At 42.1% G+C, this 14,746-nt stretch overlaps 1 protein-coding gene across 2 annotated transcripts; it reads left to right on the forward strand.

Annotated features, from left to right (window-relative positions):
- Window positions 1–1,326: 1,326 nt before the first annotated feature.
- Window positions 1,327–13,293, forward strand: wnt5a (wingless-type MMTV integration site family, member 5a). 2 transcript variants are annotated; one of them, XM_084917244.1, is made up of 5 exons: window positions 1,327–1,809; window positions 5,154–5,302; window positions 7,791–8,038; window positions 10,522–10,814; window positions 11,398–13,293. In XM_084917244.1, exons 2-5 carry the CDS (start codon window positions 5,166–5,168, stop codon window positions 11,854–11,856), a joined length of 1,137 nt encoding a protein of 378 aa, XP_084773370.1. In that variant the 5' UTR covers window positions 1,327–1,809; window positions 5,154–5,165; the 3' UTR covers window positions 11,857–13,293. The 2 variants fall into 2 exon arrangements, with proteins under 2 accessions (XP_084773370.1, XP_084773369.1); XM_084917243.1 differs by having other exon boundaries at window positions 1,330–2,425.
- Window positions 13,294–14,746: the final 1,453 nt, after the last annotated feature.

Raw genomic sequence — 14,746 nt, forward strand, 5'->3', positions numbered from 1 at the left:
CAACAATATTACAGTCCTACGCTGTGTGAAAACAGCCAAAAACCTGTCTGGCAAAGATAAGCATTGTTAATATTAAGTCTCAATATATAATAAGATTCAGCTTTCAGTTACACACATGGTGTGTGGTGTTAAAGCTTGATGGCTACTGTTAGATCATACGTGGTGACTATGGGACTGGAATCTGTATGGCAGCTCTCACTGGTCCAAACAGGGGAGCAGCTCTGAAGTCCATCACTGCACAGAAAGGACTCAGACGGTTCAAACACACAACCTTCATCTACCAGGGAACAGTGGTAACCACTGCACCACCACGTATAAAAATGTAAAAATATAGCTTTGCATCATACTAAGAAGCTCATTTGAAAGAAAATACAGCTTACACTTGGATTTTGTCCAAGTGCTGTAAAAAACGTCACAAAAAAAGCTAGCTGGGAGCCAAATCAGGCATTTTCCATCACATAATGTAAAGGAAAGGCAGCAGACCTGCGAGATTGATGGCACTTAATTAAGGCAACTACATCAGTGTAATCATCTCAGCTCCTCTATCAGTTAAAAGCAAGTCTTTATTTTGGTCCGCAGCCAGATATACAGGTGACTGTCTCCTTGCATTAATTTTAGCATTGTTTCTTTCACTGACTGTTATCCTGTCTCTGTTTCCTCCAACCAGGTTCTGTCCATCGCAATTGAAAACTACACGTCTTTCACCCTTGAATGGCCTCATTGTGTACAGACTGAGTAATCTACAGTGTGACACATTAAAAGGATTGAACACTTTACCCTCAGACTGTACTCCGTGAAAAAATCGAACTATAAGCTGACAGATTCCTGCAGCATGTTTTGAGATAACGTACCATAAAATAATAATTATTATGCCTGGGAGCTATTTATAATGACTGTAATGCTCACGGGCACTTAGGTGATGAGAGCAGCCTGTATAAGCACATGATATGGACCTGCTTGTCTTGATTTTACTGAGTGGTAACTCGATCTGCTGCCAGTGAAAATCCAAACGCTGCTCTGGTATGGATAGGGTAATAGCCTCGGGTGCTTTATAAGTTTGTTTTAGGTAATAGAGACGCTTGTTTTGTAACAGCCTGTTCCGCCCTTCTCTCTCTCTCTCTCTCTCTCCCCCCTCCTCATTTCTCTCTCTCTCTCTCCCCCCCCCCCCCCCCCCCCTCACTTCTCTCTCTCCCCCCCCCCCCTCCTCACTTCTCTCTCTCTCTCTCTCTCCTCAATTCCAACTACGTTGAAATTCCTTGGTTGTTGAAAGTTGGTGACTGGAAGAAGAAAAGAGGGATTTGAGGAGAAATGTGAAGCGCATGCGCCATGTGAAGGTTTTGCTCCGCGCATCACTGCAGCAATGTGCTAGTTTGAGAGAGGAGGCGACCGGGAAGCAGGTGAGAGAGAGAGAGAACGAGAGAGGGGAGAAAAGAAAAGAGGGAGGGATAGTTTTCTGCACTTCAACACAGACGGTGTGGGAGGACGACGCACTTGGAGCTTCAGAAAAGCCGCTGTTGTTCACACGCTGTGCTCTTTTCCTCCCCCTGGCACCGTGCGCGCTCGCCAAGCCGCACTGTTTGGAGATAGTCCGCGCGGAAAGTTTTTGGAGCATAAAGTCTGGAGCCGATCAATTAATGTTTTTATTTATTTTTTTCGGTGAGGCGGATGAATGACTTGCTTTTTTTGAGAGCGGAGACTTTTAATTGGAGTTGGGGAATTGTCTTGAGTCGTTTTTGTTTTTTTGCACAGAATGGAAGGTAAATTGACAAGTCGTTTGTGGCGAGGATCACCGTGTGGATCTTTCCGCAGGTAAAACGCGCCGTGGCGTGAGCGTGTGATCTGCTGGAATTAATTGTCTTAACATTTTTACACGTCTTTTTTCTTCTTCTTCTTGTGGTGTAGTTTAGCTGGATTCTGGGACAGTTTTCCACTTGGACAGACAAGTTTCATGCTGCTTTTAATTAGAAGCGAATCAACAGTTAGGTTTCCGCCAGTGGCGCTTTGGGTTGCCGTAGGTGGTTGTATTTGTTAATAGGTACCGCAAAGTCACGCACTGAATCGTGAAAGGAAAGGACTATTTCCACACACAGTCACTAGATACTTTATCCATCCCGCTGCTTACTACCAGACTTTAAGCTGTTAAGCGCACGGAGCGCTTGCACTGATTTTTTTTTTTTTTCGAGGTGTGCGTCAAACACTAAACCTGAAGAACTCTCAGCTTTGACTCCCTGAGTTGCACTTTCTTCATCCCAACCAGGCATTTTCCAAGAGATTCCGGGGAAAACGAAAAAAAAAAGAAACTCCGGTACTTGCCTTGAGTGCAGCGGAAAAGGAAATCTTAAATCCACCTGGCCTGCACTGTGATTATTGGTTTGATATCGTCTGCAGGGAGTGGATTACGGCTTCTAACGGGCTGTGCTCCCCGGTGAGTAGTCTATACGTCTCCTAGTTGACTCAGATTTCCACCCCAGCCACAGTTTATCTTAAATAGTGGAAAATTTGTGTTTCAGTGGGATGTTTTTGAACTTATACAGGCTCTGGATGTGGACAAAAGTGCTTGACAGATGTGATGTGTGAAACATGCGCCCACCCCCCATTCCTATGGCCTGACAGCCGTTTGGCACTTCGCTATTGTGCAAACATTAAATAAAAAAAAGCACAGTATTTGTTAGAAATGCATATGATTTCTGCTTAAAAGCTTTTACCGAACAGTGTTCTATTGTTAAGTGAACAGGCAGTGTTCTCTGCTGCTCTCAACTCCTTGTACCTGGCTCCCTCTCCTGGTTTTGTGTAAACATCGGGGCAGACAGGAGAAAAAACGCTCATCATCTTGTCCTGTTAGATGCACACAATATTTCAGTCATTAATGAGTGTTTTATATGTTTAAAAATAGATGTATTTCTTTTTCTTACCTCATACATTTTTCTTTCTCATTCTCCACCAGCCCGCGCATCCACACCAAAAAAAGCCTAGTGTAACTCGTTTTATTCACAGTCAGCATACATGATCGCTGTCGACTTTAGTCTGTAAATATGTTGTTCTTTTGTTTTTGTTTTTTTTTAAATAGACCGGTCCTTAAATTAAGCATAACATAACTTGACTTTGAGCACATACTGGCTTTCCTTTACATTTTTCACATTTTATTGTGGCTAAAACTTTTAAAACACAATTAATCTGTTTAGTGATATTTTAAATAGTTTTTCCAAGCGTTTTAACAACACGAGACCAGAACGGGGTAATATCTAGGCCCGGGTTTGAGGTATTCCCAGCTCTAGTTCTAGTCCTAAAAGGCAGACTTTTTTCTGCCCCTCCTATGCGTGCTCTCTCGGTTTTAGTGCCATGTGGCTCTTTAAAATACCCCCTGAAATTAACTTTGACTGAAGTACTGCCTACTGCTTTATCATTCTAGCTGAAATTTGTTCATTTAGCTAGATACCACTTTGACTGACAAAACTCTGCAGTATAGCCATCAGTCATCCGGTCACGTCCTATGAATACCTCGCTCGGGTCAGATCGTTTCCAAGGGTCACTGAACGCAGGATTTGCTTAGCTTATAAAAAAAATCATATTCACATTAATAAAGTTAGTTTGTGCCGTCGATGAAAACAAAATGTAAGATTTATACTCTTCTTTGTTCTGAGTGGATGAAACTCAGATGTGAATTGTCAGATCAATGCGCGCACATACCCGTGTAGCTCCGTGACTCAATCTGCCAAATGAACCCTGTGAGTCACCACCGCTGTTCAGCTACTCCTAGCAAACTGTTTTGCCAAAAATAATATTTAATTGATTATCAATAAATTACAAAAATGTTTTAAAATATAAAAAAAATCCACTTCCTTTCAGGCAGAACTGCTCCAATTAGTGGTTTAAAATCAGTGTAAAACCGCCGCCCTCTGTGGATTATTGCTTTTAATTTATGTGGAGGAACTCCGAAGAACATAACTTCACCAACTATTACGAGGCAGCACGCAAACCAAAAGCACGTGTTCGTGTGTGTGTTGTGCGCGAGTGTGCGCGCGCGCTGGGTGAGTGATGGTGAACTTGGCCTTGTTTTTAATGAGTCTTAGGCAGGCCCGGGTCTCCACGACTCAACCCTGGAAAATAATGCAGCGTGACAAATTAGACTTGCTCTCGATCCCAAAAATTCACACACGAACAAGATGGAAGGCTGCCACATCGTTTTAACTCGCAAATTTAGGAGTAATTATTTGACCTAATTTTCTGCCAAAATGGCAACAAAGCTGTGCTGTTGTGTGCAGATAATTGACATTTTCTTTCTTTTCTTGTTTTAAATTCTGTGCGGTTTTCTTTGCGCAAAAGCTGCGAAGTATCCGGTCGTCATCCCCCCGCCACCTGGCTGCTGTCAGATCCATTTTCAATTAATAAGTAGAAAAATTAATCTTAATATAGGCTAATTACACAAAGAGATGTCCATTAGGCCTCTGTCAGATTACACGTTTAATCGCCACTTTTCGTAGTTACGAGAAATAGACTTTGCTTTTTAATTGTTCCATCTTTTTAAAAACAAAATCCGCGTTTTTTCTTATAATTAATTTAATTACCCACGATTAAAAAAAACCGAATTAAAATTATTTGTTTTAAAAACAGTTTTATTATAGTTTTTCAAATAAACAAAACATTCTTAGCAAAAGAAAATACAGGTGGGTCTCCCAGAAATGTAAATAAAAGCGGAACTTGGAGCTACAGTTCTGTTTTATTTTTATTGGCCTTAAAAAAAACCAACAACCCATGGTCCTTTTCGTTAAAATGCGTTAATATTTGTTAAAAATAAGTTTGAATTAAATTGTCTAACCAGCACTTCTCAGTCTCTCTGTGCCTTAAAGTGAAATGTCTGGAATGTGTCTTGTGGGGTTTCATAGCCATTGTGTCTTCTCTGGCTGTGTGTCGGTCTCGTGTGATTCACACTCTGATATGTTGCCAAATGACTGCTCTGCTGTGCAAGCAGTGATGGCTACAGGGATTTCATCACACACGCGCATGTAAATGAGATGTAAAATATACAGCAATCCAGCTGAAAGAACATTTTCTCTGCCCTTTTCTTTCCATAATATGCCAAAGTTGTGCATGAGAAACAAACATCTAGTCAAGCAGGCAGACTGACAAGTATCCTGTTCTCTGTTCTCCTTCAGATCACTGGCAGTATGAACCTGGGGCTAGGCTGTGTGCGTCGGCCGAATTGCTGGCCCTTTGGCAGCGTGTTGGACTCCAGACACTGTGTCTTTGCCCTCACACTCCTCACTCTCCTCATGCAGGTGGTGGTGGAGGCCAACTCATGGTGGTATGCAATAATCTTCTTTCCATATGCCAGCAATTCTGTGAGTCTTAATTTGTTCAGTGTGCGCCTTTGAAGTGTGTTTACTTGTCATTCTTTCTCTTTTCTGTCATACGCTAATTTGTAAATAAGACAGCGGTGCCTAAAAAGACTCGGCAAAAAGTTACATATAGGTGATACTGACTGTTTTTTTTAAGTGTTTATTTGTTGAGGCCTGTATATGTGTGATCTATATGTCATACTCTGTGTATACCATTAGCTTTGCAAGAAAACTTTCTCTCCCTTACTTTCTTTTGCCAAACCAAAATTATGAACATTGCAAAAAAACATAGAATGCTGTGGTTTTCGAGTCTGCGTCCAAATATTTGCAAATAGTGTGTGTGTGTGTGTGTGTGTGTGTGTGTGTGTACGTACATATCCTGCTTCCGTTAAAAGAAGTCTATATTTTCAACACACCTAGCACTTCTGATAATCACAACACTTGACATCCAGTAGCTCTGTGTGTTTATACACTTGGTGAATATTTATTGTACCCAATCAGAGCTCCTGTTCAAGAACATTGGACATTTAACCCAAAACGTCTTAGAAAATATTTTTATTTTCCAGTGGAGCAAATCAGAGCAAATAGTGACATACTCTGCTGGTAGAGTTATAGAAAAATAACAATGTAAACAAATAACTGTAAAGATTTTATACAGATACAAACTAATTAAGCTAAGTAGGAAGCTACATTAAAGTTGAAACAGCTCAAATTAGTCCTGCAGCTGAGGACTCACACATTACTACACAGCAGACCCTGGAAAGGATGTTCACACAGTGTGTGTCTGTCAGTTTCCTTTTCGAGAGGACGCACAGGTGTGAGTGATTTGGAGCGTTGGAGTTGTGAGCGCGCTCATTGCATGTTTGTGAGACAGCATCAGACTGCACTAGTGTGCATGATTTATTTTTCTTCTTCCCCCTTTCTACTGTGTGCCTGTTTGTGTATATCTGTGTATGTTTCTGCGTATTCCCTCTGTGTTTCCTTGCCGCTGAGTAGTCTATCAGGTTACACTAGGGGCTAATTGTCTCTCTCTGGGGGCTCTGAGATGGGCCGCTCTAATTGTCCTGTGGCCTGGAACCAGATGCTCATACTGGTGTTTCCTCCTTCCTCGCTCTCTCGCTCTGTTTTTGTGTTTCTCTTCCACAAAATTGAACGGAACAATTATTTTAGCTGAAATGATCTGGTGCTATAAGAAGTTACACAACTGCTGAATTTTACTCTTGCTCGAGTGAGTTGACATGAAGAAATGCACTTGAGAAAACCTATGAGAATTAATCATATCTGTGTTTTTATATATATTTTTGTAGTAAGCTACACGTTTCTTTTAAAACATACCGGCCTTTACATAACTTAAAGTTAAGATGGAAAAAAATGCACATTTTGAAACACACATGGAAATCCTTATATAATTCAGTTTGGAAAAAATGTCCTGTTTTAAAATATATGAATTTGGGCAAAGAGCTGTATACCTTCATTGGATAAGTAACATCAAAAATAGGTGCAAAAAGCACAAACTATATAACAACAACAACGTTGTGGAATGATATCAGAAGTTGTGAGATTATTTTTTTTTAAATTAATATAAAAATACTAAGGTGACTAAAAATGTCCCAGGGTCATTTAAAATATGTACATGTTGTTGTTTTGTTTTTTCTTTAAGTCCTGCAAGGCGGGTAGCATTTGATTGTGAGAGGAAGGCTGTTCCAGTTCATTGGAGCTCCCGCCACAAAAATCTCCCACTAACCTCGATCATGGAGCAGTTAAAAGCAGTTGCCCAGAGGATTTCAGAGACCTAGCAGCACAGGGGCAGAGAACTTCTTAAATACACCCGGGAGCCAACCGATGCGTGGCTTTATAGGCACATAAAGAACCTTAAACTCATTCCAAATTCACAGTTTTAGCCAGCGTAGGCAATCTAGTAGCATCAACTCTGTCCTTATAACAGCTTTGTGTCTTTTATTAATTAAAAAAATAATATAAAAAACTGTAAAAAAAAATTGTTCAACTCAAAAGTAATTACAGTGGTCGCAGCAGTCAGCCACTGGTGATGCGGGAGCATGAGCTTTCGTTTGTCTGACAACAGTGGTGTGTTTTTAAAACGTAGCCCTTTATTTCCTTCATGCATCTGTGTTTTACTTGCGTTTTCTTTCTTTTCCTTTCATCTTTATCTCCTGACTGCTCTTTCCTCTGTCTAAGCTTCACTCGCTGTATATTCTTGGCTCTAAATGACTTCACATCGACTGTCCTCCGACATTAAGAGTGTACAGGGTTTTACTCCACCCAGGAACTAACTGCACCTCCATTTCACTGATTAACATAGTTTCATCATCAAAGGGGAGAAAACCCAATCAAGTGAAATCAGCTGCTGATTGCAGTGTTGGCCCAACAACTTGGATGCATTTGTTTTAATGACACATGACTGAAAACACTGCACTGTGTGTCCCCTTCACGCAGGTCTCTGGCCATGAACCCTTTACTAATCCCAGAGGCCTACATCATCGGCGCCCAGCCTCTGTGCAGCCAGCTGGTGGGCCTGTCGCAGGGCCAGAAGAAACTGTGCCAGCTCTACCAGGACCACATGCAGTACATTGGTGAAGGTGCCAAGACGGGCATCAGAGAGTGCCAGTACCAGTTCAGACATCGGCGCTGGAACTGCAGCACGGTGGACAACTCCTCCGTTTTTGGGCGGGTCATGCAAATAGGTAAGAGACAAAGGCTGTATGACATGCTGTATATTCTAAGAAACGCAGACACAAAGACACAGGAAACTAACAAAGATAACACTTCATAACTGTACTCACCAGCATGTTGATATGCACATTTCCTGTATGTACCAGATATAGCAGGGTTATTTAGATTTTTATATTTTATGTCTTTTTCTTTTCTTCTTTCTGAGTCACTGACCCTTTTTTATGTTTGTGAAAAGTGTGTGAAATGTATGAGGCTGCTGATGCTCAGCAGCTGTGTGGAGGGAATAGTTGGTGGGTGAGGTTGCTCGATAAATCACATGTGGCTTTGGCCTGCTAAACCAGCCCCCTGATATGGAGCAGGAGGGAGTCGGAGAATCTGCTTTCCCCCCCTGATGAATGGGAGACAGTCTAATACACAAAGACGCACATACACACGCAGACACACAAACTCTGGACTGTAGCTGACTCTGTGTATTTACAAGTAAGGGGAGTGCTACGAGTATATGGACCGATATATCACCACGTCAGAGATTACATTGTCTGTTTGTCTCTTATAGAAAGTTCAAGAGCTTTCCAGTCCCTAAAATCAAGTCCTGTTCTTGGGTCCTATCATTAAACACACATTGTTCCAGTTTTACGTGGATGTTGGAGCAGCTTAGGATGCTAAATCTGAACGGGTCAGATCTTCCAGTTTTGGCCATTTTTCAAATTTATTTTTAGTTTGTCTTCAGTGTTTAGTTCAGCCAAATTAAACCAGTTGCAGACACTGGAAGTGTGTTGTCACACTAAGGAAATGTAATGAAATAAATTACATTTTAAATGTAATGTTACCTTTTCTCTGGATTAGCTACAGGACACATGGTCAGTAGTTTCTGTGGTGACTGTTTATTCAGAGAAGCGTTCCACTTACTGTGTTTGCAGATGACTTTTCTAACGGGCACATTTTAAGGAAAAATGTAAACATTTTGTGTACAAAAAAATATTAGTTAACTTGAACTGTACAGGGTGGAGTTCGAGTCCTCAGAGCTGAAACGGTTTGAATGGACACGTGGATGTCGCACCGTTTCACTCGTGTTGCTCGACCATTTAACGCGCTGTACTTCTGTGTGTAGCTTTTGACTCTGTTCTCGGTGATTCTGCCTGCCGTGTCTCTGGTCCTTACTCCCTTTCCACAAATGATTCTTCACAAGCAGCCGTTCTCCTCCCATTCCTCTTCTCCCTCCCACTTCCTCCCCAACAGTGATCCCATCTCAGTCCACCTTGGGCCATGTAAACATGTCCTCCCCTCTATAGCTGTCCATATGAAAGCCTGTCTTACTGTCTGCTGGCTTAGGACACTGCTGGTGATTTAAAGCATAACTCCAGGGGGTGCCGGCGTGGCTGGGTTCAGACTCTTTCCCTTGCATGGCTTGGCTAGCTCGAGGGTGGGGGACATTAGAAGGGCGGCAGCAGTGTGGGAGACGACAGTTTGTCTGTCTGCAGGCCCACCGTTAGGCCAGTACTCTCAGGCTGGATTAAAAGTTGTACTAACCTAGTAAACCCCCCCCCCCACCACGCTCTCTGATCACTAATGCTTCTAGCAGTATTTCCCACCTGGATCTCTTTCAGCCTCTCCAGGAGGTTTCTTTATTCATCTTTTCTTCCTTTTTGGAATATTAAATGCGTTTCTTTTCTTATATTGCTTGTTTTGTTTCTTTTCTGTCTCTTTCTTGACTTATCTGTTCACTCGCCTTTGTTTCCCTCATCTCACTCTGTCCATGTGTTATTGTCATTATAGCATAGTCTCTAAAGGTTTGACCGAGCATGTATATGAGCTGTGCATTTTTATTGTGTAGCAGCCCTCGTCTTCAGTGTCAACGCATGGCTTCATAGTTTGCTAGTCTGTTTCTTCTTTAGTTAATTTTCTCTTGTGGCTTCGTACAGCGACAAAAACTGCTTATGTGCAATTTTCTGCTTTTTTTTTTTTTAGTCTTCGCTCTATAGAGGAAATGTTGAGGGTAGAAACAGTTGGAATTAATGTACAGCGGCTCCAGAATCACTCAGTCGTGACAGATAAACTAAAAGAACCGTTGTCACGTTCAATTTGGGTGAAATGGCAGAGACTTGTTAAGAAGGATCTCTGTCACTGGAGGGCGCCGTCTTCTCTCTGGCTGAAGCCCAATAACAGCAAACCAGATTACACTGTTCAACATGTTGTTGATGACGACCCTGCAGCGCTTGGCTGAAGTGCTCTGTAATCTTAAGTGTATGGTGAATGCTGTCAAATGACATCACATCTCAAAGTGCCGTACACACACACTTAAAGCAAACGATGGGGAGATCCACTGGCTACAGAAGAAACGTGCATGTTTAACCTACAAAAATGAAAGCAGTGGATGGAGATCACTTTTCTTGTCTCATGGGCTGCAGTGTTTTTAAAATTGGGCAGCTTAAAACAAAATTTGGATCTCTACTCTTGTCTTGTTTCAAATGTCATGTGGTATTTGTATCTGCAGGCAGTCGAGAAACGGCATTCACGTATGCCATAAGTGCCGCCGGAGTGGTGAACGCCGTGAGCCGGGCCTGCAGAGAGGGTGAGCTTTCCAGCTGTGGGTGCAGTCGTGCTGCTCGCCCCAAAGATCTTCCCCGAGACTGGCTCTGGGGCGGCTGCGGAGACAACCTCAACTATGGCTATAGGTTCTCCAGGGAGTTCGTGGATGCCCGTGAGAGGGAGAAGAGCTTCCCCAAAGGCTCACACGAGAATGCACGGCTGTTGATGAATCTTCACAATAATGAGGCAGGACGGAGGGTAAGATGGCCGAGTCACATACACGTGCACAGAAATCTTTTATTATTTTAAAGATTAAAAACAAGCAGAGAGACGTGTATATACCTCAAGCTTAAAAATTAGACCAACCAGAGCTTGAAAGGCTTTTTTCTGTTTGTTTTTTTTTAAGTGAGATAGGCCAGTCCAGGTCAATCAGACAGGTTTCCACTGATCATCTGTGTAACAGCTCCATCTGCTCTCCTGAGGCTTTGATCTATGAAAAGATGGAGTCACTGCAGACAGCTCTGGAGTTTCTTTTCCTTTTAAAACATCTTGAAACCACCTCAAAGGAATCGTAATGCCAGATTGCCAGGCTGTACTCTTTCAAGGAGGACAAACGAGTGGACATCACTGCACCCTGGAGCACCCTGCACTTTCTGTCCTTTTTAGCAAAGTGATGCCTCATGAGATCAAGAGCAGCACATTATTCAAATATTTATACAGGCAGGGTGAATTTACAGCACGAAGCATGTGGTCAAGTTTCTTTTCTTTTTTTCCGTTTTCTGAAGAATAATAATTATGCAACCTGTTGTTTTTGTTTCTCTCCGATCTTCTTCTTCTCAAGATTGTGTCAGACCTTGCCCACGTGTCCTGCAAGTGCCACGGAGTATCAGGTTCCTGCAGCCTGAAGACCTGCTGGCTGCAGCTGGCCGACTTCCGCAAGGTGGGCGATGCACTGAAGGAAAAGTATGACAGTGCCGTAGCCATGAAACTCAACTCGAGAGGAAAGCTGGTGCAGATGCACAGTAGGTTCAACCCTCCCACGAACCATGACCTGGTGTACATCGAGCAAAGTCCAGACTACTGCTTGAAGAACCAAAGCACAGGCTCTTTGGGCACAGTGGGGCGGCTTTGCAACAAGACCTCAGAGGGCATGGATGGGTGTGAGCTGATGTGCTGTGGCAGAGGTTATGACCAGTACAAGGCCCAGATAGTGGAGCGGTGCCACTGCAAGTTCCACTGGTGCTGCTACGTCAAGTGCAAGCGCTGCACCAAAGTCGTAGACCAATTTGTCTGCAAGTGAGAAGAAGAGTGTTGCCTGTGTGTATTTGCTTGCAGATAATGGGCATAAATCTGTGTGTATTCATGAGCAGAGGAGCTGAACACAGAGAGAATGGAAGAAAGAAACTATATAAATTATATTTATAGAGTTAAACAATTATGCCATTGCAAAAAGACTTAAAAAAATCATATGTCCTCAGAAACTGAGAGTATTGTGAAATATTTATTTTCAGATTGTAATGTTTTATTTTGGCCCGCTCATCAGCAGAAAACTTTTAAATCTTTCAAGTGCCTAAAACTGGCTGGAAATTTTATACCATGGTTCCTTTTAACTGGTTTTTTTTGTGGGGGGGTTGTTTTTTTTTTTTTAAACCACAGAAAAGGCCATTTTTCTTGTCTCTGTAGAGGAAATGGGTCACAACGTTTTAAATTGGACTGTGCCTTTCATTTTCGTAGATGAGTAAGGTTTAATTTTTGTGGCATAATTGACAAAAGGTCCTATTTTGTTGTTTGGAGAGAGAGACTATAAAGAGGAGAACGTGTGCTGTAGTCTATGGATGTGTTTTTCAAGGGCCTGTTCCCAGACCAGCCTTCACATCGTTGCTGAAGTCTGCTTGTCCCCCTTCACATGTACAGTAAGGAACACTGTCGGTTTGTACGAGTCCTTGGAGTACAATGGGCACAAGAAGAGGGCTATTTTGGGGATCGGGCCATTTTGACTAAGCTGTCCCAGATGCCTTAGAGTTCCCCAGGTGCTGCAACAAGCCCTCCATCATTATGCACTTTGATACAGAGGCTTAAACATGTCTGTACGTGTCTGTTCAGCTGTTATCGTTATATCAATATTATAGTCTACAATGTTTCCATATTACTTCAAATTATCCATTTAACATTATTCTACAATACTTAACACGGTTTAAATATATATGGGCAATGTTGTGGTTACAGTGGAGAAATATTCCACACTGTGTATATAGTACGTCTATCCAACAAACCAATCAGTAAACTGTATTTATTTTCCTAAATCCTCGTTTTAGCTTTCAGCAGAAAAGCATCATCTTCAGAATAGACCAATAATGAGGCAGGCATCCCAAAGCTCACTTTTTAAACTGTAATTCTCACTGATGCGGCTCCTCACTGTTTTTGCAAAAGGGAAATGCACCTTATCGTCGTGGAACCAAGTCATGCTCGTGCTTAGCTTTACTCTTACACACATTGTATCACAGGTGTTCAGGTTACGATGCTGCCACAGATTTCCAGTACCACTCGCTTAACTTCTGTCCCTGTGATGATTCTCGCTAGACAAACTATTTCTACCAATCCAACTATGTATATTTATAAGCTTCTCTATGAATTTGAGGTTTGTTAAACTTAATGTGCTATAGCAAATATTTTGTTATTTTTTACAAATTGGCTCAATGCTCTACTTTGTTTCAATAAATACCGAGTGTAAAACCAACGAGGAAGTATTTTACTCAGTCTTTCATCATGTTGTCTGTGCCTCCTTGAGTTTTTTCTTCCTTCAAATAAAGATTCTCCTTCTTGCATATACAGGGTGGGCCATTTATATGGATACAGCGTAATAACATGGGAATGGTTGGTGATATTAAAGTCCTGTTTGTGGCACGGTGTATCCATATAAATGGCCCACCCTGTACATTACTAAATGCACATGCCAAAAACGCATTGAGACACACCCACTGGACACTTAAAGTACATATTTCTATTTCTGGGTTGGACACCTTTTGCCTTCAGAACTACCTCATTTTTGCATAAGTTAACAAAGTGTTGGGAACCTTTCTCAGAGATTTTGATCAATATTGATAAGCTGGCATCACACAGTTACTGCAGATTTGAGTCATTCCACCACATCCCAGAGGCTCTATTGGTTTGAGGTGTAACTATGACTTTTTGAGTACCACAAACTCATTGCCTTTTTGTTTTTAGAAATCAGTTTGCAATAGTTTGAGCTTTGTTATCCTGCTGGGAGCAACTTTCAGAAGATGGACACAATGTATTTGTAAAGGGATGGAGATGGTCAGCAACAATACAGGTAGGCTGTGACATTTAAACCACGCTCAGTTGGTACTAGTGGGCCCAAAGTACTAGGACGCACACATTGCACCATGACCAGCAGCCTGAGCCGCTGATACAAGGCAGCACTGATCCACTCATTCATGTAGTTTACATCAGATTCTCAACCTACCCTATGAATGATGCAGCATTTGAATCTTTTATTGTCCAATTCTGGTGAGCCCGTGTGAACTGTACACTCACTTTCTTGTTCCTAGATGACCGACGTGACGCCTGGTGTGGTCTTCTGCTACTGTAGTTCATCTGCTTCAAGGTCTTACTGCATGAGTCATCTGGCCATGCTCCTCTGGCATTTTCACCCAGAGAACTGCCGCTCCCTGGATATTTCCTTTTTCGGACCGTTCTCTGTAAGTTCTCTGTAGATGGTTCTGTGGGAAAATCCCAGCAGATCAGCAGTTTCTGAAATACTCGCACCAGCCCATCTGGCCCCAACAACCACGCCACGTTCAAAGTCACTTAAATCACCTTTCTTTCTGATGCCCACTTTGAACTTCAGCAGACCTATCTGTGGCTGCCTGCTTAAATGCATTAACTAGCTTCCATGTGATTAGCTGGTTAGATATTTGCATAATGAGCAGCTGAACAGGTGTATTTAACAAAGGAGCTGGTGAATGTGCCTTTTGTGAAACGATGTCTTTTAAACTGTCCAGTTTCAAGTTGTTGTTTTTTTCTTTTGAAACATTAACTTCCTGCTATTCGCTCTTCTCACCCACGGGCAGATTTCATGACAATCAAACCCACATTGGATGACAGCTGTTTCAGGCATGTGGTGCACAAAAGCATTTTGTTTGAGAGGTCTGGAAGATGGCCTGAAGATT

This window comes from Perissodus microlepis, chromosome 20, assembly GCF_051167445.1.
Source record: "Perissodus microlepis isolate ML-2025 ecotype Zambia chromosome 20, ASM5116744v1, whole genome shotgun sequence".
NCBI classification, from domain to species: Eukaryota; Metazoa; Chordata; class Actinopteri; order Cichliformes; family Cichlidae; genus Perissodus; species Perissodus microlepis.

What these genes read in the sequence shown, in the direction of transcription:
- wnt5a (XM_084917244.1), top strand. Translation starts at nt 5,166, where the DNA reads ATGAACCTGGGGCTAGGCTGTGTGCGTCGGCCGAATTGCTGGCCCTTT. An exon ending in GTGGAGGCCAACTCATGGTG is followed by an intron (nt 5,303 to 7,790) that starts GTATGCAATAAT and finishes CCCTTCACGCAG; the next exon opens with GTCTCTGGCCATGAACCCTT. An exon ending in TGGGCGGGTCATGCAAATAG is followed by an intron (nt 8,039 to 10,521) that starts GTAAGAGACAAA and finishes TTGTATCTGCAG; the next exon opens with GCAGTCGAGAAACGGCATTC.